General features: G+C 53.0%; 8 protein-coding genes across 8 annotated transcripts; 1 reads left to right on the forward strand and 7 right to left on the reverse strand.

Moving 5' to 3' along the window:
- Nucleotides 1-7: 7 nt before the first annotated feature.
- On the reverse strand, nucleotides 8-3,238 carry GPI13 (GPI ethanolamine phosphate transferase 3; the record flags this gene model as incomplete). The annotated part of the gene is made up of 1 exon (XM_014685675.1): nucleotides 8-3,238. The coding sequence occupies one exon, from the start codon at nucleotides 3,236-3,238 to the stop codon at nucleotides 8-10; it is 3,231 nt and encodes a 1,076-aa protein (XP_014541161.1).
- A 737-nt stretch (nucleotides 3,239-3,975) lies between these two features.
- On the reverse strand, nucleotides 3,976-6,549 carry G6M90_00g086030 (uncharacterized protein; the record flags this gene model as incomplete). The annotated part of the gene is made up of 2 exons (XM_014685676.1): nucleotides 3,976-6,332; nucleotides 6,396-6,549. The coding sequence occupies 2 exons, from the start codon at nucleotides 6,547-6,549 to the stop codon at nucleotides 3,976-3,978; spliced, it is 2,511 nt and encodes an 836-aa protein (XP_014541162.1).
- Nucleotides 6,550-7,650: 1,101 nt separating this feature from the next.
- Nucleotides 7,651-9,027, reverse strand: apdG_2 (Acyl-CoA dehydrogenase apdG; the record flags this gene model as incomplete). Its single annotated transcript, XM_014685677.1, has 2 exons — nucleotides 7,651-7,743; nucleotides 7,819-9,027. 2 exons carry the CDS (start codon nucleotides 9,025-9,027, stop codon nucleotides 7,651-7,653), a joined length of 1,302 nt encoding a protein of 433 aa, XP_014541163.1.
- Nucleotides 9,028-10,485: 1,458 nt separating this feature from the next.
- On the reverse strand, nucleotides 10,486-11,940 carry G6M90_00g086050 (uncharacterized protein; the record flags this gene model as incomplete). The annotated part of the gene is made up of 1 exon (XM_014685678.1): nucleotides 10,486-11,940. The coding sequence occupies one exon, from the start codon at nucleotides 11,938-11,940 to the stop codon at nucleotides 10,486-10,488; it is 1,455 nt and encodes a 484-aa protein (XP_014541164.1).
- A 1,125-nt stretch (nucleotides 11,941-13,065) lies between these two features.
- On the reverse strand, nucleotides 13,066-14,474 carry fsa4 (Methyltransferase fsa4; the record flags this gene model as incomplete). The annotated part of the gene is made up of 3 exons (XM_014685679.1): nucleotides 13,066-13,873; nucleotides 13,955-14,081; nucleotides 14,150-14,474. The coding sequence occupies 3 exons, from the start codon at nucleotides 14,472-14,474 to the stop codon at nucleotides 13,066-13,068; spliced, it is 1,260 nt and encodes a 419-aa protein (XP_014541165.1).
- A 1,714-nt stretch (nucleotides 14,475-16,188) lies between these two features.
- Nucleotides 16,189-17,814, forward strand: MAL61_1 (Maltose permease MAL61; the record flags this gene model as incomplete). Its single annotated transcript, XM_014685680.2, has 1 exon — nucleotides 16,189-17,814. One exon carries the CDS (start codon nucleotides 16,189-16,191, stop codon nucleotides 17,812-17,814), a length of 1,626 nt encoding a protein of 541 aa, XP_014541166.2.
- Nucleotides 17,815-18,428: 614 nt separating this feature from the next.
- ABCG15 (ABC transporter G family member 15) lies at nucleotides 18,429-20,648 on the reverse strand (the record flags this gene model as incomplete). Its single annotated transcript, XM_014685681.1, has 3 exons — nucleotides 18,429-19,884; nucleotides 19,940-20,177; nucleotides 20,438-20,648. The coding sequence occupies 3 exons, from the start codon at nucleotides 20,646-20,648 to the stop codon at nucleotides 18,429-18,431; spliced, it is 1,905 nt and encodes a 634-aa protein (XP_014541167.1).
- A 2,142-nt stretch (nucleotides 20,649-22,790) lies between these two features.
- On the reverse strand, nucleotides 22,791-25,005 carry G6M90_00g086090 (uncharacterized protein; the record flags this gene model as incomplete). The annotated part of the gene is made up of 3 exons (XM_066131279.1): nucleotides 22,791-23,600; nucleotides 23,683-24,639; nucleotides 24,787-25,005. 3 exons carry the CDS (start codon nucleotides 25,003-25,005, stop codon nucleotides 22,791-22,793), a joined length of 1,986 nt encoding a protein of 661 aa, XP_065987332.1.
- Between the last annotated feature and the right edge of the window lie 1,835 nt (nucleotides 25,006-26,840).

The following is a 26,840-nucleotide window of genomic DNA, read 5'->3' on the forward strand; positions in this document are numbered from 1 at the left end:
GAAATGCCTAGTCTGCCCAGCCGAATACTTCACCGATAGAGAGTGTATTGCTCCTCAGCCCAGTCAGCGTCACCAACAGGACGATCAAATCGAGCACTACTAGCAAGACTGCCGCCATCATGTACCGCGGGCAAAATACCCGATACAGCATTAGGTGTCTCCGCAACCAGCCCGCCCAACTCATTGTCGTCAACGCCTCCACGGCATAGTAGGCAATAAATACACCAAGGCTGCGGGTGACTGTCTCCAATACGCCCTTCTGCTTCGGGCCGACCTTCCACAGCGCAAGGAGGGGAACACACACGGCGGCGAGGATCTGGCCACCGAATGTATTGAGGGTGACGACGATGGGAGTCCATGGGTACCGGATGGTGAAGAGGGGAATGAAGGCACTGTCCCACTGGATGCTGGACAGGACGGCCTGGTGGCCGGTTTTGAAGTAGTAGAAATTTCCGAGGATGGCGAGCATAACAGGGCCAATGGTTTCGTTTCTAAGGCTATTGAGGTCGACGATTTCAGCGAGCGATAGGATCTGCCACATCATCAGGGCGAGGGCCCCGGAGCCCATGGGTTTGGTTAGAAGGAGACAAGCGGCAAGTATGTTGATGGGCAGGAGAAGATAGCGGGAGCCCGAAGCGTTGCTGTACCCGAGGATGGCGACTCGTGCTTGGCCTGTTCTCGAAGCCGTCGAGACGATGGAAACGCTGGGCGGCGCCCAAATGAACGCTGTTGTGCCCGCAACCAAGGCGAGTGCAAGAATGGTCTGGGCCAAGTAAACACCAATGTTTTTGAGTGTTCCTTCGGATAGCTTGCCAGCGAGCCACCGACCGTTGTTCGTGGCGTCAATGGTCCAGTAAATGGCGGACATGAACAGCCCGACACGGAACACGTATCCGATCCAAGTGGGAGCCAGGCCTTCGTATGATCTAGTAGGTGTAAGGAAAGATTTAATGATTGAAGGGAGAGCAATGAAAACAGTGAAAGGAACGATCAGCTGCCAGGGTGATACTGTCGAAGTGCCTGTGGCGTAGTATGTCGACACGCAGAAGGGCATTTGCTCCTCGCGGCAGAGCTTGGAATAGGACGCAAGGCGGCCGAGGAGGATAAATACAACCGAATGGTAGATAGCCATTGTGCGGTCTACCTTGGACTCGAGGCGGAACGCAGAAATCGCCGATGCGAGACCAAAAGTCGCGACAAAGAAGAGAAGAATCTGGTCCTCCCAGATGGTATACGAGTTGGATGCGAAACCAATGGAATGACTGAGAGCAAATACCACAGAGAGCCAACCCCAAAATGTCCTGGGGAGGAGGTTCATGATTGTCTTCCCGCTCTCATGGAGCGAGGAGCCAACTGCGGTCATCATGAGAACCACAACGAGAGTGGCTAGTCGGTCCATCGGTTGCTGTCTATAAAGACCGGCGGCAATCAAGGTGCCGATAATAAAGAGAAAGCGGGTGTCCCATAGGCCACGAAGCATATTCTTATGATAGAATTGATCAACGTGAAGTTCGGCTTCGCCCTTGAAGTCCAGTACCTCCAATTTCTTCTCCGCATAGTCTAGTTCGACGTCATTCATGACGACGAATTCGTCTTCCTCAGTTCTCGAGGAGTAGAGTACAAGCAGCACAACGCCGATCGCCGCGACAATGACACCGAAAATCATGCGAGGAACATCAAACCGCGCCCAGAGATCTTTGCATACGCTGAGAGTCTCCTCCTGGAACCTGATGAAGGCTTTGTAAGCATCTTGGTGGGAGTCGCTCCGCACCGAGATGGCTTCTGTCCACAGGCCAGCGGGAGAACTGGCATCTGTGCTGTGCGACATTCCACGAGCCTCGAAATACGACTTTTGGTATCTCTCTATCCCAGCAGATGCCATGCGAGACACGGCTGCGAGATTTGCCCAGTCATTGCCCTTGGGACCAGCGAAAGCTTCTTCGATGGGGCGACCTAGATTATTGTACGGTATGGGGATGCCCAACAGAAGCGAAAGCGTCGGCACCAAATCGATTTGATTGACGGGCCTAATTTTGGCCGTGGCAGGAGGTATTGCATGTTGCGGCAATGTTCGTCCAAAAATTGGTGTCTTTGAGTACATCCACAGTGCAGCCTCCACTTCATCGTCGCTTTCACCACCATGGTCACCTTTGGCATCCATTCCATGATCGCCCATGACCACCAACAGTGTATTGTCGTCGATGGTAGCGGCAAGGTCGCGAATAAATCTATCCATCTGCTTCAACTTGTCATTCATTTGCTTGTGGTTTGGACCAAACCGGTGACCAGCGTGGTCAACACCCAAGCAATGTCCGATGAGCAAGTCCCACTGATCCTTTTTGCCGGGCTCCATCAACGGGAAGATGTTGCTAATCACTCCATTGTCGACAGTATGCAGATCCGGGACGTTGAAGCTAGGGTAGGCCTTGCTGATATTTGGCTCAAAGTACCCTGGGAACAGATCCCACCAAGTATCATCTCCCAGATGCGCAATTTTCTTACCAGCAGTCTTAAGTTGCATAAGAATATTGTCCTCATCGATCGCTGACCCTGCAAAATTGCTACCTGCGTCAATGAATGTAGGTAGGGTGCCGGTCGTCAGTCCCTTCAATCGCTGCAGCGTCGTGGTCGGGGGATCGGCAATGAAGGGTCGCAGGAATGCATTACGAGGTGACTTGAGGGCCGTTTCGTATAGAAATGGGAACGCGTTATGAAATTCCTGCTGCTTGGCAGGATCCTCTGGGACCGTGAAATCGTACCGAAGGGCATCGATGATAACCACTACGGCGTGATCGAAAGTCTTGGGATGCCAACAGCCCTTGCCAATATCCAGGGGCGCTAATTTGCTTTCAATGGGCGGGATCGTGCAATTGGACTTGTCCTCCAGCACCAGTCGAGTCAACAGAAAGCCGCTTGTGAACAACCAAATGCCGACAGCATGGATCGCCAGCAACCACGTCCAGAAGGCGACGGTCCACCACCACCGTTTTTCGTACGACCTTTGCCGCGCCTCATTCAGCCTCTCGCGCTGTCGTTCTAGGGATTGCGCAGCTTCTCGCTGGCTCGGCTGGCCAAGCGCCTCGGCCTCTGCATCGTTGGCTGCTTGTATGCGCTTCGCTCTGGCCCATTGTTCCGCAATTGCTTTGTAGTCGGCTTGGAGGGGTTGCGACGATGGCGGCGATGGTGCAGACGGCTGTGGCGTGGCCCTCGCCTTGGACTTGGGACTCCGTTGCGGCATCTTGGTCTATTGGCTTCCGCGCGTCAATCCCATGGCCATTGGCGGCCCTGAAGCTCTGACAGACGTAAAAAGGAAAGGAGAAGTTGGCGAAGACTGAAGACAGCTGCTCCAGAGGGACACAGAGTTTGTCTGTGGAGCTTGAAGGGTAATAAATGACCTGCAATACCAGTGGCGCCGGCTAGTATATCCAATCCAGCCCAGGGAGTTGGGTGGATTCTTGACGTGGATTTTCTCACTACGAAGATCAAGCTGGGGATCCACAGCCTGCATGTGAGCCGTCGACGTCACCGCTAAGGGCTGGTGCACCTTCCTGGCCAACGTCAAAGAGGATTGGGGGAAACTGGTTTTGTCTTCTAGTTCATTTTATAACATTCAATGTTGCCATCCCATCATTTAGTCTCAAATTACATGCCATTCCGTCGCAGGTCCCAACTTCCCCAGCAATTGCCTCAAACAGACGCCAGCGAAGACCACCGTCGTGGCATCGCGCTCGTCCAAGTCTAACAAATATATACTCTGCAGCTGGCTAAATACAGGAATATGAGCAATAGGCATCATTCTGCCCCCCCCCAAAAACGCCTACCATATATACACATTTGCGATAATTGGCAGCCACATTCGCAAAAGAAACCCAGACCTCGTTCAAAAGCTCAACCAAATCAAACCAACCGATGCATCATGATTCCCAAAACACGGCGTATGAATTATTCATCGTGACGAATGAATCCAGTCCTTCTTTAATCAAACATATCCAGTTCCGATGGCCGGGCACTGGCACTGCCAGCTCCTCGCCGCTCAAGTCGACGTCGACGCCTTCTATCTTCTGCAGCCGCCGAGTCGCTACCTTTGCCAGGGCCACTTGGTGAGGGAGTCATTTGGCTCCATGTGGCATGGCTGCCCGGGCTTCCCAAGCTGGACATTGTTTCGTGAGCCATTGGAGAAGATCCCGATGGTCCTGGCTGCGGTTGCCCGGAGTAGTATGCTGAGTCCTTGTTCTTCCTTGATCCCTTGGCAAAGGCAGGGTTGGGGGGAGACAACGGAGCGAGCTGGTCCTCCTGTGCTTCCGCCCTTCGTTCAGCAGATCGCTCTGCTCTTCTCTGGCTCGAGTCTCGTCTGTATCCGCGGCCATAACTAGGCGATTCCAAGCCTGAGATGCTGCTGTCTGAACCTGCTCGGCTTCTCTGCCCTCCGGCAGCTCTTTGTTCTTCTTCAGTCAACCGACGCAAAGTAACATTTCTATCTCTATCATCGTGCATCTTTACCTTGACGCTGACAGGCTGGCTAGAGGGTGACCCGTATCGATCTCTTTCTGAGGCAGCAAGTCCGCCTGCTCTGGCTGCAGCCGCCGCCGCAGCTCGCTCTCCGGCCCGCCTCCGCCGCTCAGATGGCCGTCTCTGGGGGCGGCTGTCGACCGACGACAGTTGCGACTGGGACTCGGCTTCTGAATGTAAAATGCCCCGAGGATCTGGAGGCATGGATGGCATGGAAACAGATCCACTTCTGGCGCGTGATCGTGACCGTGATCTGGAATGGCCGCCATGTCCCGAGACTGGAACGATTGGAGGGGCGGTTCCAGTCTGTGTTGAAGTAGGACCAGTATATGAGCTCCCTATTGGCCGTGTGTCGACTGACGACTCCGTCAGATCTGTCATGTCTGATAAGGCTGACGCTCCAGGATGTCCAGTGCCTCGCCTAACTGGAGGCGGCCGTCGAGAGTTCCGTCGAGAAGGAGACGGGTATCCATCGCCAGTAAACCGAGAGCCAGAAACCCCAGACCTCATGTCTTCCTCGTCCTGATATCTCTCTTCTTCCTTCCTGGCTCGTCTATCGGCAAGCTTCTTAGCAAACCAACCCATTCCCAGGCCTCCAAGGATACCTTTCGCCAAGCCGCCTCCGTGCCGGTCATCCCGTGGTCGTCGTGATGGGCTCACATACGACGAGTAGTCGGAGTCTTCGTAATCGCCACGGCCGCGGGAATGAAGTGGTTGAGGAGTCACCGGCCGTCCTGGGCCACCTCTGCCCGGAGGGTTTGCTGAAGGGGGCAATAGCGATGTCTGCGTTTCATCTGGTCGGCGCGGATAGTCCGTATAATCACTACTAAATTCGCTCAGGGTGGTGGTGTCTCCTCGTCCAGACCTATGCCGCCGAGGCGTTTCGGTTGAAACAGCAGAGTATTCCTCGTCTCGTCTATCATTTCGTCGACTCATCATGCCAGAAACCAGCTTTCCGGCACCAATAGCACCAGCTGTGGTTGCCAACACTTTCATGAACCCGCCGCCACTCCTCCTGGGCGGTTCGGAATACTTTTCGCTGATATAACTTTCTGAGCCCCGTCGCGAAGGAAGGACTTCGGGGCCACGGCTGCTAATGAAGGAACGTGATCTGCTGGGACTGAGGTCGCGCTCCTTGTTCTTATTTCGCCCACGCAGCAAGGTCCAAATACCCGCACCAGCTGCAAGAGGACCGAGCCACTTCATCCAATTGCTCCGTTCATGTCTTGGCTCTTGCGAGAAGTATTCAGACTCGGTCACCCGCGTGTGGCCCGCTTCAGATCGAGCCCCGCCGTGGTACATTTCGCGGCGACCCTCGGCTCGATAGCTCAAGATGAAGTACACCAAGAACAGGAAACTCATCCAGAGGGCGTAGAGAATAAATAAATACTTGGGTGATCCATATAGTGTAAGGCCCAGGGGAACCTGGACGATGCCCAGAAGACCAATTGCTCTGCCAGACCACTGATGGATAGTAATGCGAAGTGATCTGATTTTAGTGATGTGGCGTACCAGTCGCCCTCCGACAAGCTGCAGAATGAATAAGACGAAAATAGCAACGCCAATTCCATGGTGGGGGTTTGTCAAATTCCGCTCGGGGCCTACAGCGAAGAAGCCCAAGATAAAAACGGCTAGAAGCATCAGTCCAGAGAAGACCTGGAGCTGGGCATGGTATACGACTGCGAAACCCGGCTCTCGCGAGTAGAACCTGGCTAGCATGACCGAGACGGGGACAAAGAGGAGAAATATGAGAGCTCCAATAATGCCGTGGGCTAAGACGATTCGATGATACTGGGGAAGAGTAGCGAAACGATTACCCATGCCTGCAGGAGCAAGTTAGTTACACGGCAACGAGGAAGCAAATGAAGCCGGTCGGGGCATCCTACCATTGTACCGCATCGTATCGAAATTGACGCCCTGGAGATTAGGAAGCAGAAAGGTATTCTTTGAAAACTCCCATGTTCCATCTCCAACAGTCATGGTGCCCGATCCATAGCTCGCGGAGCCAGGCGCAGAGAACTGGTCTCCTTGAGGCGCCATAACGGCGGCGGCGGCGGCAACGCGAGCCGCAATTATTTACTCAGCAAAACTGTCTTCTTTGCTGGTGATGTCGGAACAGGCCGTTTTCTGCCATCCGCTTGGGGGGGCAACAAAGTCGACGGGTCGAAACAACGTCAAAGGAATGCGGCAACGCCCGAGCCCGGGGTGGTGGTCGATATCTGGTATGCGGCAGGATATAAGTCGGGCACCGCTTGTTTTGAGCGGACCCTGGGAACGGGCTCGAAAAACGTTTAGGCAGAGGTGAAAATGGATACTGGAAGTTGATGTTGGGTTGGAGTGTATGGATGGGAACACGAAAGATTCACAAGGCATGCAGGAGAAAAAGAGAAACATACATGCGACTCAGCCAGTCCTAGATGGCCAAGCCTATTGATGCAACACCAAGCACATGGGAGGCAGCTTGAGCCCTTTTTCCCTGCCCAACTGCGCTGCTGGAGCTGCGTGGTTGCGCGGGGTGACGACGCAGATCTTGGCCGGCCCACCAATAGGGTTTGCGTATTGGGCCCGTAGCGGAGCGGTGAGTTGGCGCGCCCCACTAGCCTAAAAAGGCAATCGATGTAAATAACTATAAAGGTTGTAGATTGATTACCTGGGCGCAGGATGATGTGAAGAATTGAGCGTGAGGGGAAGAGCTCTTGATCCAGGCATGTTTCATACCTAGTACTCTTTTGATTCTCTCAGCTTGGAAGCATCTTCTAGTGGTCAGTTGGTCCATTGTCACGTTCAAAGTGCAGGCTACGTCAACCTGACTAGCTTCGGTAGTAGCCGGGAATACGACAAGGCATTGAATTGGCGATTTAATTGTCAAACGCGAGGGTCCCATTTACGCGGAATCTTTGTACAGCGTAATTCCTTTGACTGTTTCCAGAAAAAAAGTCACAATTGTGTATAATAACGCTATATGAATGTCGTGAGTATCGAGTTTATCTGGCCTTGTAAAAGCCGTAACGCTCACCTCAAACTACAACTTGCAAGCCCTCATATTCCCTCTTGCAACTTCTGTCTTACCTCATCACTGTATCCATATGATTACAAGTACGAATCGAATCCACCACGTACGAGCATAGCACACCATCCGACTTATAATTTCGCTCCTCCCAACCCTCCCATCATGGCCAGCTCCAGCCTCACTGCCAAGTCGGCGATAATCTCCTCGCTTCCGCCACCAACAACCTGCAACACAGTTAGCCACCGCTCTTGGAAACAAACCACCACCACTTCCCCAAAAGGTGTACATCTTGTACTTACCAACATCCGCAAATCCCGGTTAATCTGCTCGACAGCCGCGCCCGGTCCGCCCTTCATGTAGCCCGCGCCACCAAAGATCTGCGCTGCCTCCCTGGCGGCCAGCTCAATCAACTGGCCGCCCTGCACCTTCAACAGCGCAACTCTGCTCGCAATCTGGGGGTCCTCCCAGCCGAGATCCGAGCACTTGATATGGTACGCCAGCTGCTCCAGCCACGCCCAATGGGCCTCGATTCTATGCGCCATCTCCGAGAGCTTCCTGCGGATGACTTGGTTCTCGATCAGGGGCTTGCCAAAGGTTTCGCGCTTCATGGCATACTGGAAGGACATGGCCAGGCACGACCGCGCCTTGCGGTTGCACCCCACCGTCAGCAGAAAGCGCTCCTTGTTGAAGTTCTTCATGATGATCATGAACCCCTCGTTCTCCTCGCCGAGGAGGTTCTCGACGGGCACCCTGACGTTCTCCAGGTAGACAAAGGAGGCGCCGCCCGCATTCTGGCCCGAGTTTTGGATCTTTTGGTGCATGATGCCCGGCGAGTCCATGGGGATGACCAGCAGGGAGACGCCCTTCATGCCGGGCCTGCCCGTCCGCACGGCCGTGGTCATGTGCGTGGCCCAGGGCGTGCCGGTGATCCACTTCTTGACGCCGTTGACGATGTAGAACTTGCCGTCGGGCGTCTTCTCGGCAGTCGTCTTGATGCGGGCCACGTCCGAGCCGCCCGACGGCTCGGTGATGCCCAGGGAGAAGTTGGTCTTGCGGGTGAAGAGGCCGGGGAGCCATTTCCGCTTCTGCTCCTCCGTGCCGCAGTTGACGATGGGCGGCGCACCGATGGACGAGGCGCCGGCCAGCGCGATGCCCACGCCCCCCTCCACACGGGACATTTCGTCGCTCATGATGAGAAAGTGGAACGCGTCGAGTTCGGCGCGCGGAATGCCGCCAATGTTGGGGATGTCTGCGGGTCGGTAGGGCTCGGGGATGTCTACAAAGGGGATGCCGGACTTGCAGAAGCGCTCTGCTTCTTCCGGCGGCACATCGCCCTTCTCTTCCCAGTCGAGGGCCGAGGGGAGGAGGTGCGTGTCGACGTACTGCCTGACGGCGCGCTGTAACTCGCGGTGTGTGGATGTGTAGTAGGGGGAGTGGACGCCGCGCAGCCACGCCGGCTCGCTCCAGGGAATGGATTCGTCAATGTGAAGCTTGGGATCAACGGGCATTTTGGCGGTGGAGATGCTGGAGATGTGGTTGTTTTGGTCGAGGCGATGAGAGGCCGGGGGGGGAGAGCCAGATGGCAGATGCTGGGAATAGAAGTTATATGAGGTTGGAGGAGCACAGCACCAGCTCCATTAGCCGATTTGGATACTGACTGCTGGCGGCATCCAGTCGGTAAAGCCGGAGCATCAGCCCTGTCGTGAAGCCAAGTTGGGTGCGGTTTGAGATGGGGTAGCTTGGGGTTGCCGAGGCTCGGGGTGCCGGTGCATCTTGACACGCCCATCTCCCGTCGTCTTTGGTCGCCCTGGACCCCAGATTTTGGCAGGGGCGGCCCCACAGTCGTGACTGCCAAGACCGAGCTCCATCCTGCTAGCTGCATTGGGGAACTAACAAGCGGACGTTGTAATGCGAATTGCGTACAATATTCCAAGGGGCGCTTGTTCTTCTATCTTTTATAGCTTAATTAAAGACTTGTATTAATACATATTTCTTGTATTACCTAGCTAAGATGCCAGCTGTCGTGTGACATGTTCAGAGTTCGCTTGGCTGAAAATCTGACGACAGGTAGCGAAAGCCCAGAATAATGTACTGCCAAAGGTGAAACCGGATAGTAGATGTCATTACATGTCAAACTACAGGAGAAGTCCCTACAAACTTCTACTGTCGCTCATTTTATGACAGATTGGCTCGCCTAAAAGGACTATCACTGGTGGCTGAGTTGGCGAATTTATGGTCACCCTTGAGGCATTGTGTCCCAATTAACAGCTATGGGATCTGTAGAGGTGGATTTTACCCTGGATTCTTTCATGCAGTTGTGGAAAACTTGACAAAGGACACAGGCCAGGCTTTACCTATAGATCTTGTCGACTCAAAAAGGCTCTAGGAAGATCGTTTAATTTTCCCCTTTTGACGATGGTATTCGCTTCTCCAAGTACTGAACCAAGTCGAGGCTCATTCGAGGGACATGTACATCTAAATAGATCTTGGCCTGTAGGTAATGAGTGCTGTTTGAGGCAAGGAGTATGAGACGCGACCATCTGCAACATGCAGTCAGACTTATTGCCTGCATGTGCTGACTCCGCCACTAGCATGTCTTCAAAGTTCCCCCGCCCCCAAGTATGCCTGAGCATGGGCGTGACTCTAATTATATTTGATCTCATGATGGTACTGTGGGATACTTACAATTCTAGGCCCGACTCAATTGAGTGACCCTCAATTGAATCGCGTATAAGGGGGCTCCAGCTGCCAATCTGATGATTGGGCTATTAGGCTCCAATTTAAATCGTCTTCTCTAATGTTGCATTGGGAGGATACCGCGCTGCCTAAACGCAATACCCAAAAAGTTTCACCCTTTCGAGGAGAGTCGTATGAGCAGTCATGAAATGCCTTAGCCAACCTCGGCCCCCTTTGCCTTCGCCAGTTGACAAACTAGAAAAATCACATCTGGGCATCGTTTTTTTCTTCTACTTATTCACCTGAGCTGTGTCACTGTTAAAGAATACTACCTGGATCGTTATATCATCTCTCCGGTTCCGGGAGTACGGAGGGGTCAGAGCAAGCCTTCCCGCTACCATCTCGAAATGGTTTCCACCAAGGGAGTTCCGCATCAAATGCACGGCGGCATTATCGTCTTGGACGATTGTCCTTTCCTTAACGAAGCCCGGGCTCACTCCTTCCCGGAAAGAACCAAAGTCGAACGGTGGATATGATGTCGGCTCTTCCGTGCCAGCCCCTTGGGATCTTGAATCCAGCCACGCCACCACGAGATCAACAGCTTGCTGATTCGATAAGCGATCCCACATACCATCTGTCGCTAGTATCAGAAAGGAAGGCCTGTCCGACTTAATCGTAGTCGTTGTCACAACCGGCTCGGCCGTCATATACGGTGGTGTCCTGATGCTGTATTTTGGTGGCAGGACTCCGGGGCCGCAGAATCTCCTGCTGAAGCTCTCCATTGTTTCCGAGGGCCACTTCCATCGCCCGTCCCCGAAGGCCCGTGAAACTGCGAGTCCCAGAACACGGCCGTCCTGAGTTAGGCCTTCCTCGCCTGGGTGCTCTGCATTCAACCTTGCAACTTCCGCCTCATTCCGACCAGTCTGATCTGTAGATAGTGGAACTGCTTCCCACTTGCCGTCTGGGCTCTGTTGCCCAAGAACCGCTCTGGAGTCGCCCGTACATGCCACGTGCAGTCCGCTGGTCATGGGATCGTACAGAGACAACAAAGCACATGAACCAGCAAAAGCAGGGGCAAATCTCCGCACCTTTTCTTGCAGAGACTGGTCGCTCTCGGAGGCATCCTCAGCTTTCTTGATGATGGAGTTATCGAGATCAACAAACGCTTTCATGATGGCGTCGTGGATTGTTCGTTCCGGCGTAACTTGACCGTTTGACGGTGGCTTCATTAGGCCTAGGCTTTGTTGCACGGAAGGTAGTAGGTTCTTCTCCAGAAATTCGGCTGTCTGCCAGCCTGCATGTCCATCAAATAGAGCCAGAGCAACCCATGGACTGCCATTGTGCCAGGGGAAGACGAGGCCATGGGTGAAGCGGTCTTCACACGGGCTATTAGAAGCCAGCTGAGCCCCGTCATACCTCCCAACGCCAGCCACGTTTCTAACAATGAAAGAATATGCATCTTGTGAAAGAATTCGCGTTACTTCGGCCTTCGAGGGATCGGACTCGACGAGAAGATGCTGGCCTGGTCGGCTCTCCAGAGGTGGTGCAGGATCGGTTGTAGCTAGCGACCACCAAGCGCCTATGGCAGCAAGAACAATAGCAGTCGAAACGTATCTCATAACGTTGCCAACATTGCTGCTCCCTGGGGTCGACTGCGTTCCATGTCGTTTTATGAAGCGTTGTTGTAGCGCTTGCGCTTGAAAAAGGCGGACTAGATGCGGCCGAACCCGCAGAGTGCGAAGCATTGTAAGGGGTCTTTGATTCCTTATAAATGCTTGGATGCGGCTTTCACTGACAAGTGTAGCAAGACTATAGATTATCAATCATTGCAGACAAATGATTACAAAGGATAGATAAGCTGTCGTATTGTGCTGTCGTTGCCTATAAGAGGGTTCTCGTCTCTCGAGTCTTGGTTCTGTTGTCCGGGGGATGGTAGCTCAGAATGCAATCAAAAGATTAAGCTCGTAGGCCACAAACCGGCTCGTGCGGTACTCTCTTATTATTTGCAAGCTTTGATATTAAAACCAACGGGGAAAATGGTATCCGCTATAAAGCATGCCATATCAAAAGTTGTCACGGTTGGCAGCTGTTGTCACACTGTTACACGAGGGCTACGATCACGGGACTTAGGGCAGAAGGCTCGGCCACTCCTAATATACTTAAGTAAATAGATCTTTTTGGTCAATTACGCCATGAGGCGAGCCAAGGAACTTTAGTACCAAAGACCGTTATTAGATGAATTGAGTCATGAAATTCCAAGCCGTTAGCCCCTGTCACAGCTAGCATCATTTCCTAGAGCTTCTTCTTTATTTTCCGCTCTGGGGGCTCTGCCGATGGTCGCATTAGAATTATTGAAGTACTATTACTCCGTAATATTCAGTTAATTATTATTTCTGGCTAAATAGTATTGCATTTATTTGCATCACTATCGCTATTAAATGCAGAAATCAAGCTTGTGGGGTTCCTCAACAACCAAGCTAAATTGGACTCAGGTTCAGACTCTCAGATACCCCTTACTAGAAGTCTTCTCAACTGCTGCTATCTGATTGGCCACGAACCCCCTAGCTCATTCACCATTTGACCTTGAAGCCGTTGACATGGAGTCATTGACGGTGCTCCTTCCAACTGACAGCAGTGGGGCTCTGGGGTGACAGCGGGTGAGTGCAGAAGAACGCCCCCACCTGCGGCGGTTATTGGTGTCAATAGCTCGGCACCGTCAAGTGCCTGGTTGCACACTAGGTTTGGCTGCCGAAACCATGATCCCATCCCAAAAAATACCAACTTTTAAACCTACCAGAGGTATTAAACTGAGTAGAGATTGATTGTTACTACGTGCAGCCTGGAAACCTACACCTTAAGATAGACACATCCTAAACTCCAGACCTTACCCCAGCCTGTTTTACTTCCTTCCCCGTTACCTTTCTCCCCTCTATAATTGCATAATCCGTGCCCTTGAACCTCCACAGCTTCTCGACCTCCAAACCAGCCTCGCCCATAATGCTCTTGAATTCCTCGAGCGTCCTCTCTTTTCCACCAAGCAGCATCATCAGGATGTCATTTCCAATTGACACAGGAGATGGCAGGTCTCCCAAAACGTTCTCAACGATCAAAATGCGGCTATCGGGCGCCATGGCACTCGAAATCTGATTGAGGATCTTGATGCAGTCAGCGTCGCCGTAATCGTGCAGACACCGCCGAATATAGTACACAAAAGCTTCCTTGACAGGCTGCTCGGTATGAAAATCCAATGCAACAAGCCTGGCCTGCTTGATAGGACCATCAGCTTGAGACCTGACCATCTCCAGTACGGGCTCCAAGTCTTCAAGCACACATCTCTCCATTGGCAAGCCGGTGGCCTCGACAATTGCTTCCAGCGCATGGCCCTTGCTGCCGCCGACATCTACAACAAGTGGTCGATCTGGCCACTCAGCAGCCTTGTCGACTACCCACTCGAAGCTATAGTCACCGATAATGCCGTGTCTGGTGGCCATGGCTTGCATAGCTAGCATGAAGGTCCTCTTCATCTCCGGGCTGCGGTTCATGTGCTCCCAGATGGTGAGAGAGGCATTGCCGACTGTGAAGGCGATTGGAGTGTTTTCTCTACCTATAGGCTCGCCGAGGCCAAACTTGTCAAAATAATCCGGCAGCCTGGCCAGGGTCTTGAGATGGGCATCGAAACTATATGAAACAGTCAATCAACAAACCGCGCTCCTATGAGAGACTCAGTATTGCATTGGGAGGTGTTTGAAGACGTCTTACCCCAGGCAAATGAGGGCATTAATCGGATTGCCAGACAGCAACACCTTGCTTTGTGCAGTGTGCGCAACTGTGCCCTTTTCTGTTTCTTCAAGAACACCATTTGCTACCAATGCAGACCCGAAACGAGCTGCAGAGACCATGTCAGCAAATGCCACACAAAATTAACTTGATCTATGAAGAATTTTGATGGCATACCGATCAAACCTGTTTTGGCTCCAATGCCGCTCGCCAGTTCTTGGTACGAGATGGTTCCGTTGGTAGGAATCTTGTCGAACAATCCCCACTTGATGAACAGCCTCATGGCGACAAACTTGGACAGACAGACCATTTGGTCCATTACATTGTCCAGAGGGTCTTTGAGCTTAGCAAGCAAAGAATATGTAGACTCAATAATGCCGGCATGGTCTTGCTTGGCCGTAGGATTGACACGGAGAGTGTCAGCAGAAGACAGAAGCTGCCGTGCCACAGCCTCCATTCTGTCAGCCAGAAACATGGCACTTTGTCCAGACTGCTGGGCCATTGTGAATGCTTCGAAATTCGTATGCCTGTGTCTATGCGGAAGCGCGGGAGGGGATGGGGGGAGAGAACTCTAGGGAACAAAAGCGCAAAGGGTGGAACAAAAAGATGAAGCCAGGTGATTCTCGACAAGCACGCACATGTTGGGCCGGACATTGCAGTCACCTCTTCATGTTGTTGGCCCTGTTCACTGCCTTGCAACAGGTCTCGGACACAAACCGGGTTCGGACATGGCAAACACTCCGGCCAGATATTTCGTTTAATTTAAGGCTGTAACCAACCTGCCCAACAATTACTGTGGAGAGCAAGCCGCACTTGACATATCAAAGACAAGTGTACCACAGATACTGGCATGATTCGGAGAATTCTTGACGAAGGTGAATATCGATGCGCCATGTTGGACTTGAGCACATCTTCACTAGGTGTCGTCAGCGTCAGCTGCAATGACTTACACTCGACCTGTTGTCGTGAATTGAGAGATGAGGGCTTGTGGACGGCAAATTTTCTGTCGCCGCTTAGCAAAAATTCACACTCGCTGGGGACAAACCACAATCTTCCCCAATTCCCCCAACTTTCGTCATTTCTTCCCTGTTATTTCCCAGTCAACCGACAATTATTGTTGACCGTTGTCCTCAATTATTCACTCGGCCGGAATGAACGGATCTAGTTCGGTTGGTCCTCGTGGGAGGCGTCGACCTGCGACATCCTGTGAGCCATGCTGCCGCGCTTGTAAACTTCGATGTGACAGGTCACTTCCATGCGGGAGATGTAAAGGGCAGAAAGCATGACGAAGTGTTTCTGCTGAGTTGATGCCAGACACCTTCGTTTGTTGCTACAGGAAGTGAAGGTTCATCTCTTCTGCCTGCCCAGCTCGCACAACCACCGCCACGCCACAGACACCTGCTCCTGCTCCTGCTCCTGCTCCTTCCACGCCGCTTTTGCATGATAATGTTGGACCGTTTGACGAGGTTACGGGAAGACGTGCGAGGCCCAAGGCCCTATCCGAGCAATATGCTGGTGGTTGTCGAGAAGAGCGCGGCTTGGAGGGGGCAGCAGCCCAATACAACTAGGATGATGCCGCTGCGGAACAGTCAAGATAAGGTCTGGCTCTTTGGGTGCGGCCATTGGATTACGACAATGTCGATGGAGTTAACCATGGTGCGTGAATTCTAAATAAACCCTTTCTTTTGTCTCTAATTTCTCACAATTAGTTGCAAGGTGATCTCGTCAACTGGGATATATCTCAGCTCCTCAACTTGCCCAACTTTGAATGAGGCGACGTGACGTGCACCGGCACAATAGTCGAAATGTGCTGATAGAGATGGGGTTCTGACATGCCAACTACCAACTACAAGCTCCAAGGCTACTCCCACTTCTTCTCTACATCTCGCGTGGCTGAACATTGAGGAGGCAGATGGAAAGGAGAGTTAGCCGACTGAACTGCAGTCACTCCTGCAATTCGCCCCAGCCCTCTCGATAAGGAAACCACAACACACAAATCCCGAGGCAATCTTTTGCATGGCGCCCGTTTGGTTCTTTTGTTTGTTTTTTAAGCTCTTCAAGGTGATCAGGTCTAAGTGGCCCATCTACTTGTTGGAATTATTCGCTTGTATCATTGTGACCTCGGGTATCTTTTTTGCAACCGAGTATTCGTTTCAATCATCAGCATGACTCCCACTTTCTCCGAAATCTCTTGCGAGGCGTGTTCTTCCACTGCAATGGCGACAGACGAGCCAGATTTCACTCAGGGTGGCAACAAGGGGACGATAGCAGCCAGTCAGTTTGAAGTTGCAGCCGACAATGACATCTTCAGAGGGAATCATGCCGCCCAGACTGCCAACGACCATGAACAGAATATGTCCATGAGATACGCCATGAAATACTACAGCATCGCCATAGTTTGGGCTGCTGTGATGGCTGCTCCAATCATCATGGAAGCCTACGAAACGGCAATGGTGCCAACGTTCTTTTCCTACAAGGCATTTCAGAAAATATTTGGTTACAGGAAGCCTGGCACAGACGAATATTTTATTCCGACTTATTGGCAATCTGGTATCACCATGGCTGCCTCTTTTGGTCAACTTGCTGGCCTTTATTTGGCACCTCATGTCGTCAACCATAAGGGATACCGCGTCTGCAGCGCCGCCGCATTCATCTGTGCTGGGCTCTTTCTCATGCTTGGCTTTTGGTCCATGGACACAGGTCGTGGTTTGGCTGTGTTTCTGATTGGCGAAATGTGTCTGGGCGTGCCTTGGGGCATGTTTCAAGGCATCACGCTTCCTTATGTTTCTGATATCACACCGCTCAAGCTGAAGGGCCCGGCAACGACCATGATCAATGTCTTCTGGCTTATTGGCCAGATGATTTCAGCAAGTGTCATGAGCGGTGCGTCTGCGATTGGCAGCTTGGAATGGAGTGTCAAAACCCCAATGATTATTCAATATGCTTGGCTAATTCCTCTTTTGGCTCTTGTTTTCAAGGCGCCTAACAGCCCTCTCTACCTGAGTCGAAAGGGGCAAGATGAGCAGGCTAGAGCAACTCTCCGGCGACTCAACAAGGACCCCCTGTTCAACGAAGATGGAGCCCTCGCTATGATCCGCGCAGTCAATCTTCACGAGAAGAAGACATCAACAGATATGGGGCTTACGGGATGTTTCCACGGTATCAACCTGCGACGAACGGAGATTGCTGTAGTTAGTTATGTTACGCAGCAGTGGGTTGGCACGCCTCTCATGTTTTATTCAGTCAAGGTCCTCCAGAAAGGCGGTCTATCGCAGGCTTCTTCACTGTATCTCACTATTGGCATGTACGGTCTTTGCATCATATCAACAGTGTCGTCGATGGGGGCGATGCGATTTTGGGGACGGCGAAGCTTGTGGCTTTGGGGATTATCTGGCGAAATTATGTGTCTGGGCGCCATTGGCACTTTGTCGTTTTTTCTCGACAAGCACGATGAGAAGAAGTCGGGGCTTCCCTGGGCCATTGCTACGTTCCTGATTCTATATGCGGCCATCTACAACTTTACAATCGGACCGGTTTGCTATACGATTGTGGCGGAAACGCCAGCTACTAGACTCAAGGCTGCGACCAACTCGCTTTCCCGTGCAATTTACATAGTTTTTTCCGTGGCGAACTTGTACCTCGTTCCGAACCTTTTGGAGAATGCGCCCGTTGGATGGGGTCTCGGGACCAAGGCAGCTCTGGTTTGGGCGGGCTCAGCCACGGTTTGTCTGATTTGGGCTTTCTTCCGCCTGCCAGAAACGAAGGATCGCAGCCCTGCCGAGGTCGATCTTCTATTTGAAAGGAACATCAGGGCTCGCGACTGGTCCAAGGCGGTTGTGTAAGAGGGGGACATCGTGAGGGCCGAGGGAGCAGTTGGTAATGGCGGGATTGGCGCATGCTGCATACGCACTAGCAGAAGTGTTAAAAATAGCCTATTAATGAATGTGATGAAATTTTTAGTAAAGATGATGAATCTACGTGGCCCTCGCTGGAATTTTCCATATCCATGACTTGTATAATGTATTCCTGGAGACGCGCAGAGAAGTGAAGATGGAGGCAACATTGAAATACTGAACTGTCAACTAACTCATGCTAGTAGGACCTATGCACGGACTACACCAGCCAGGGACTGTTGCAGGCACCGCCCCACATGCCAGGCATCTTCAGTTTGTTCCTCTGCATCACACCAGATCTGGACTTCATCACTTCACCGTGTTCTCTTGCCACATGATATTCATGGTACAACGCCGGAACATCGAGTCAAACCTCACATTGGATCCCTCAAAATGTCCCTCAAGCGGTACTACAAACAATGGTTCGAGACGGAAGGCGTCTCGCACATTTAACCTTTGTACGGAGTATGTGGCCGAAAGAACAAAATCCAGTCTATTAAAATATACCCTCATATGCTCAATCTATCATCCTCTATATCCCCTCCGGAAGTGTATACGGCCCTCTACTTGCGCAGCTTCAAAACAATCCACGAAGCGATTCTATACCCGGCAATAATGGAAATCATGATGCCGACATTCTGGCCCATGTTGCCAGTCGAGTAGCCGTACTGGTCCAGGACAGCCTGGCCGGCAATCTCGCAGCGATCAGCCAATGGCGACTCGTACATGCAGCGACAGCCCTCCCCGCAGGCGTACGTCCGCTCGGCAAACTCATTCACCATCATGCCCTCAAAGACGTACTTCTGGTAGTCCCAGTAGTGAAAGACGTACTTGTAAAAGGCGTTGAGAATGGTCGGGGGGACCATGAAGCCGCCGACGGACATCCAGAGGCCGTTTGCGAAGGCCACGAGCGCCAGGGAGATGACGAAGCTGGGCACGAGGGAGGACATGAAGACGACGAGCGACTCGGCGGCCAGCAGGTCGAGGAAGAGCCACATGATCCAGGTGAAGAAGGCCTTGGCCGTGGGCTGGAAGTTGGACAGCCAGTACGAGATGACGGAGAAGAGGACGGAGATGAAGAACAGGTAGGGGACGCCGATGAAGAAGTTTGCGACGACGAACTCGCCGGCGCCGTAGAGCCCGTTGCGCAGGTCCTTGACGTACTGGAGGCGGTCCTCGAGGAAGGCGGGCACGTAGGCGACGGCCATGAAGGACATGAAGGCCGACCCGAAGAAGATGGCGTTGATGAAGGGCTGGATGGACTCCTGGTCCGGCGAGAGGCGCACCCACACGGTGCCCATCATGACGGCGAGCCCCGTGTACATGGCGATGCGGATGCCGTAGGCCACGACGTCGCGGTACGACTTGATGAAGGATCGGTGCAGGAGGGTGAGGGTGAGGCGCAGGGGCGACGGCCTCCGCATCTCGGACAGGTCGAGCGGGTGCGCGGTCGCGGAGAGGTCGGCGACGAGGGCGGCCGCCTCGCGGGCCTGCGGCGACTCGAGCCACTGCGTGTGGAGGGCGTCGAGGCGCGCCGACGCCCTGGCGGTATCGTGCGAGAAGTCGAGGTTGACGAGCTCGAGGAGGAACTCGGCCGGGTTGGTGTAGTTGGGGACGGCGGCGCCGAGGGCGCGAAAGTGCGGCACGACGGCGGCGACGGGCCCGCAGAAGTGCGTCTTGCCGGCCGACAGGAGCACCAGCCGGTCGAAGAGGTTGAAGGTGGCCGTGGACGGCTGGTGGATGGAGCAGACGACGATGAGGGCGTGGCGCCGGGCCACGGCGCGCAGGTAGCTCACGACCTCGCGCGAGGCGGCCGAGTCGAGGCCCGAGGTGGGCTCGTCGAGGAACAGGATGCGCGGGCTGGTGATGAGCTGGCTGGCCACGCCGATGCGGCGCTTCTGCCCGCCCGATATGCCCTTGCGGATGGGCGTGCCGATGAGCGTCGACGCCTGCGCCGTGAGCCCGAAGGAGGCCAGGAGGGAGTCGATGCGGAGGATGCGTTCTTTCCGGGGGAGCGAGCTGTGGCTTTCATGTCAGCCCTTGTGTCTTTTGGTGTTGAGGAGGGGGGAACAACCTCGTGCTGGCGAGACGGGAGGAAAACTCGAGCGTCTCCCGCACCGTCAGTGAGCCGATCAGCGCGTCTTCTTGTTCCACGAAGCAGGTCAGTTGGCGAAAGGCCGATTGCGACACTTGATTGCCGTTGATGAGCACCTTGGCCTGGACGTCGCTTGCGTTGGTTGGCCGGCGTGCGAGGACGTTGAGCAGCGTCGTCTTGCCGCAGCCCGAGGGGCCCATGAGGGCGCAGATTTCGCCTGGCCAGAGGTGTTAGTATGTGAAGACTGTCTTGTAGATAGGGGATGACGTTGGAAGCGTTGTATATGTATATATCCATGCTATGAGTTTATACATGTGTGTTTGTGTGTGTGTGCATGCGTATATAGGTATGGATGTGTATAACGTGTGCACATATGAGGACGCATGTATGCATGTATACACATCCGTGTGTATACGCCAATGTATACACGCATCTCTGACCGTATATGTGACGAGCAAACAAAGGCCTCAAACTCACCAGCCTGGACTGCGCCCGCCGCGTCGTCCACAATCTTCTTCGGCTTCTTCGTCTCCCTGTCCTTGACGGTGACGGTGACCCCGCTCCAGGTGATGTTCTTGACGGTCGAGTTGTCCAGATGCCTGTCCGCGACGGGCTGCTGCTCCGGGTCCGTCTTGATGCCGACCGGCGGGGGATCGGGCTTCTCGCAACCCATCGCCTGTTGGGCCATGTCTGCGTCGACGTATTTTATACGTCCTTTTTTTCCCGTCTTCCTCTTCCCACGAAAAACAAAACGAGCAGGATTCCGGGTATACGCTTTTGGAAAAGAGAAAAAGAGGATTCGGGCAGGAGGCGGGGAAGACACCAGCTCTTTGTATTGGGAGTGCAAAGCTGGTAGGCGAGACGCAGGCTGTAGGCAGGGATCCTGGCGGACCCGTGAGCAATATATGCAGCGCGATGTCAGTTTTGGTACGACGGTTGGTGTACGACGTCGAAGAGGGGGGGGAGATGGCCGAAATTAGGAAATTATTGCTCCTTGGACATTGGTATAACGTGGCGGCGAGAGAAAGTGCCATATTTATATACATGCGATCCCCCATCCGTCCGTCCACCCATCCGCCTATCTTTTGATAGATGATACATACGCTGGCAGAGCCCGAGGACGTATCTCCATACACAGCTCTGCGCGTGCGGCTGCCGTGGTGGATACATCATACGTCAAAGTACTGTATGTACATGTAACGGTTTGCGACCCGCGAGGCGAGTGGCAGAGTTTTGGTCCCCGGCTGCCCGAACTGCCATACTTTACTATGCGATCCCAGCGCGCCCGAGGGCCCGTGGCAGCGCCGCGTTGCGCTAGCATACAGAATCGACGTGACGTGCCATCTGTCAAAATGTTTGCTTGCCCGCCTGAGGCTTCAGCCTGTCGTGTCGGGTTGCGCCTCGTCGGGGATCCGGGGTCCACCGTGTGCGGACCCATCGATTTTTTGATAACGTCAATTACTCCGCACTCCCAGATGCGTCTCAACTGGCTGGTGCCTTGGCATTTTAGATTTTGGCCGTGGCTTCTGACACCTAGTGAAAACTGGCGGGGCAAATTGCCCTATTGGCTGCGCCGTGGCCGTTGGCCCACCCCGCCGTGCTACGGAGTACACCTCTGCTCTCTGCCAAGTTGAAATTCGGGAGCCTCCCTAGCCTTGGTCGCCGACGACTGACGTCTGCATACCAACATTACACATATGCTGGCGGCTTGCCACTGCCGTTGCCAGGTCGCCGTCTTTGTCAGGCTTGCTTAGCTTTTTTTCTTTCATCTCCTCGTCTCAGCTGTACGGAGTACGCAAACGCCTCCCTTCCGCCCGCCAAGCTAGAGCCCAGCAGCAGCAGTCTGCGCTCTGTCCTCTCGTTCGCCGCCACCAATGCCTCTTCATAGTCAACCAAGCAACACGCTCGACGGCCGACTCCGTAAGTATGCGGCGCGTATCGGCCCTCGTCCATGGTCGCCGAACCATCATCAACTACTCCGTACTCGTTCTAGTATCCAAAAGGTCGGCGGCCAAGACCCGCCCTGCCGCCTAACCCACGTGGGAGATGTCAAGACGTTGTGTGAAACCGGCACACCTGCGCGTCCATCGTCCCCTCCCGAACCCCCCCCCCCCTTCGCATCTATTTTGTTCTTCCGGGCCCTTGTGCTCATGTGAGATCGCGCAGCCTAGCTGCTGATCCGATCCGATCCATTGGGAGACGGCCAACCTCACAAGGATGCACGCATGTAGCCATGTTGACATGACAGCATGTACATAGGCCTACAGGGCTGTAGGGCTGTAGGGCTGCAGACAGCACCTTGACCGTTGTTTCCCGCATCCCCCCTCCCTCCCCCTTTGCTCTATGCTCCGTGCACATTCATCACGGGATTTAAATCTCCGAGCCTGTGGTTACTCCGTATCCTGAGTCTGTCTCACGTCTCCCCATGTGCTACAGTAAACGAGGACAAAAAGAGACGCATCCACCTCAAGCAACGACTGCGGAGCAAGCAAGCAAGCACCTGAGCACCACAAGTTCCAATGATACCTACCGAGTAGGCTGGCCCAAAAATGCCGAGGACCCCTTATCAAGTTACCTGAAAGCCACTCATGTTTATTCAGACGATGCTTTGAAACCCATTGTATTCATGCCATATATTTCAATTCCGATTGGCCAACTGTGTCACCTAAACATGATTCGGTCCGAAAATACCACTCAAATAACTAGATGTGAATACATAAAAGAATAGCTTTTGCATAGTGTTGTAACATGTTGCGCCGCACGCCGCATCGCGCCGCCTTGACCTCGAAAACCCTTCCTTTGTCTGTCCAGTCATCATTGCCTTCCTGCTTCACCCCAGGAGATTGGGTATTGGCTCGAAATTTTCAATTTCGTTGATAATCGAATCGTCCGTGGCAATCGTATTCAGCATTTCCTCCTGGGAAAGTCCCAGCCAGAACTGTGAATTAGACCGCTGCTGCTTCTTCACCTTGTAAATTTCCTGTGCTACCGCCTTCACCTGTCCACGGGCACGGTCAGCGGCTCCCCAGACCTCAGAGAGGCGGTTCAGTGCCCCAATATTTAGGCGAATTTGCTGCCGAAGGTCGTCGTCGTCGTGAGGTATGAAGAACAAAGCCCACCTGCTCAGATGGACAATCGATGACAGCGTGATAACGCATGTGAAAAAGTGAGTATGCGAAAGCAACGATACGCGGTGGGTTATCATTGTACTGATGCTGTTGGCAGATTCGATAGTATGTCTGGTATGTGAATTGAATAAGTCGCCGGCAGGGATAGCCTGATGAGGAGCACATGAGTTGATATCTTGGGTTGGAGATGAGTCCAGTTGAGAGTGTGGCTGATGAAGCATGATGGAAGTAGCTTGATTCATCATGTGTGCCTGAAACATCATTTCGTCCAGCTGTCCATTCTTTTGCAAAGCGTCTCGTTTCGACTGCGGCAGATGAAGCCGCCAGTTTGTGAGAAGTGTTTCGATCTTCCCCAGATTTTCGTCTTCCGGTCCAAAGATAGGAGGGGCTCGCATCAATTTTCCTAAATTCCGAGCACACAGTACTCGATATGCGAAGGATGAAAATTCGCGGTCTTCTCCAGAAAAGTCTTGATCTTCAAGGTCGTCCAAGTACAGAGGGATAGGTATTCGCTACAGCTCCTGGTTAGCTCGAATGAAGGCAGAGAGCTTTAAAGGGGATATGAAAGCAAAAGGGAACAAACTGCGCACTCACGCCGGACATATATTGGTCTTCTTCGCAGGGTAGTGCGGCTCTAGCCGTGACATCAAACAGGAGAAAATTAGTTGCACGGTGGACGCCAGCAACCATTCCGTCAATGACAAATAAGTCCCACCAAGTGCGTCGCCAGCTTTCCTCCAGTACGGGAATGCCACGCCCGTGGTTTGCAGCGAATTCTCGCGTGTTCAGTCCCAGTTCCAGCGCAAAGGTCTCCGCTTCGCTCAAAATACTCCTTGCCCTGTCCTGCTGACAACTTCCGTCAAGACCAACAATGAGGAGCATCATAGCTTGAACTAGAAACCCGTCCTTGGACCGATTGGGGCCGCATATGAGGCTGAATGCTTCATTAAACAGTCGTTCTCGAGTAGGGCTACCAACATCGAGGAAAATAGACCCGATCCATCTCATTGCTGCTAATACTGGTTTCAAAGAGGCCTCCTTCGATATGTGCGAAAGGAAGTTCGGGGGCAGGACGAACGGATGAGAGGCATGAAAGTGGTGGTAGAACGAATCGAAGCATCGTTCCTCTGTGGTAGGAACAGGGATGTGCATAGTAAGTCGACTTCCGTTCTGGTTTGCTGCCCACGGCGAAGGTTCTATTCCATTAACTGCACAATAAGACTTGTACAGCTGCATGTTAGTAGGCGGCTGCGCCTGGGGGAATTGAGTGGCCTGGGTATCTTGCGCAGGAATACCCGGCGGACCAAACGTGCTGCCCATAACCGTGGGCATATTAGCCGACCCGGTTCGTGCTCCGAGTAGCATTGGACAATCCGAACTGCTTGGGCTTAGGTCAGGGGGCGACGTGGCCTGTCTCTTGTTGGGGTTCTGAACTGTGCCACGACGAGGGCCTTTGTATCCTCTCCTGGAAGCAACATAGACACATTCATTCTGTGTATTGACACAACGGGCACATGGTGTTTGCCCATCGCATTTGAGATGTTTGCTGCGCTAATAGTGTAAAACGATTAGCATAGGTGGTCAACGCGGGAGGCTTATAGGAATGCGCCGTTGAGGAAGTTGCAAAGTGGGAAACAAATGCTTCAAGCCCACAAAAGGGCAGTCCAATACGAGGCAGAAAGGGTCATGGGAACTTACGCATGCCAGGCAAGCGGCGGGCACAGTTGATTCTCGCGAGCGTCCGTCATTGCTCATATCAGGAGGTGTGCTCTTCTCCGCATCTGCAACACCAGCAGCGGGGGTTGTGCTTTGTGCCTGAGAGCTAGGCGATGATGCGGAAGACATGGAAGCTGCCCGGTTTTGGAACGCTGAAAAAGAGCTGCCATCCGGCTCGGAAACTGAAGGGTTGACAGCCATAACCACGCCGTTGGATCTAAAACTCAGGATCCTGGTGCTAGAGAGCAATCGTACAGGAAGAATCAAGAATATCCACAAGCTCACGACCCACACGTGTCGAAGGTGTTGAAGTTGCCAAAGGCGTCGTAGGCTGGGTGATTAGTGTCAAAAGAGGAGACGAGTGAGCGATAGACGAACGAAAGGATGGGATTTCCTACTAGTCCGGATCGTCTGCTTTGTGGTTTCCTACGGGCTGGGTGCTGCCACAAAGAGTAAGGCTCCCACAAAGTGTCGATCCAAGGTTGTGATGGGTGGGGAAGGTTTGGCGGCAGCAAAGAAGCAATTTTGTGGCGGCGGAGTCTCAACTATAGTAGACATTTGTGCATCATTGCATTACAGCATCATCATGCTTGTCCCCCCAAAAATGCGAGCGGTTGTGTCCTTGTCTTGGCCGTTTTGGATGTGTTCATGTGGAATGTCCAGGCCGTGTAGGTTGTTCTCTGGCTTTGCCATAAACTTGGAATCGTGGCCACCTGGCTTGATCTATGGCCCAGGAACGCGTCGTACGGGGTGTTGAGTTCTCTATTTATTATTGTGTGAGTGAGAGGGTTGGGCAAAGGCTGGCTTGGCTGCTCACCGGCTGGTGAAGGGCCAGGCGTCTCCATACCATGTCCTGGACTCCTGGGATTCCGGGCTGCAGCGCAGGAGCTGGTGGAAGTCAGTGGGAAGGTGTGGATGTCTGTGTGGCTGGTCAGTGTGTAACTCGAACAATTGACAGCAAATTGCACAGCAATGAGACGAGAACAATACGGAGTACAGTATACGGAATACTCGGCAAAGAGCCATGGAGTGAGAATACACAATTGCCAGGCTTGCGCGGACGCAGTCAACGAGTAGGGCGTGAGCATCTGCTATGTATGCTGCATATGTGCTCTGTGCGGCATGGTGGTCGCTCTTTCCCAATTGCTTGAGTCAAATCCAAACCCGGTCAACGTCGTTGAGCCACGAGGAAGGCGCATCAGGCCATCTGCCCGTCTTGCCGTCTGCTCATTGGCGACCATCCAACTTCCATGCAGCTTGATGAGAAACACCGATGGGCGACGGACAATAGGCAATCGTCCAACGTTCCTTCCTCATGTCAGCTTGGTAAATTCGTTACATCCATTGGGTCGCCCAAACCTTTCCAATCTCATTTTTCCTTTCTCTCAAATGCAATTTGCAGTCCGTGCCAACCAACATGGCCCATGCTGCTATCCAACTGAGACCCCCTTTCTCTTTGTCTCTCTCTTTCTGAATCTCGGCCCTAGCTCCCTGCTCTGTCCTCGCCCACAATCTAGATTGAACACTGGGCGGACCAGGCGCAAAAGAGTGGGTGTTCTACACAACAGCCGCATCGCCCGCATCGCATGAAATGAAACCCCAAGTCCTGTTTTGACAGCATAAAGGTCGCTTCTGTGCAGCAGCCTATTGAGTTTAAGTTTCTTTTCCTTTGGTACTGCCTTGTCTCGCCAGTGTGACAGCTACACTCATTTCGGCCTTACAGATGACGAAGGTGAGATCTACTAAACAAAAAACACGGCATGTCTCAGAATGTGGCCAGATCTACGGAGTACGGGGTACAGAACCAGCAGTATCCATGATCCTTGCTCGTACCTCTGACATTTCTGACTTTCGCTGCATACTCGGTGCTTTTACCGCGCATTCCTTGGGTCACTGCTGCTTATTTCGGAGTGCAAGACGATAAATGAATGATTTGGCGGGGACCCTATTACTATTCATTTCGCTGCTCAACCAGGCCCTGTCACCCGCATAGCTACGCAACAGTTGTTCTTGTTGGACGGCCCACGAGAGTAGTA

This window comes from Metarhizium brunneum, chromosome 5, assembly GCF_013426205.1.
Source record: "Metarhizium brunneum chromosome 5, complete sequence".
Classification (NCBI taxonomy): Eukaryota; Fungi; Ascomycota; class Sordariomycetes; order Hypocreales; family Clavicipitaceae; genus Metarhizium; species Metarhizium brunneum.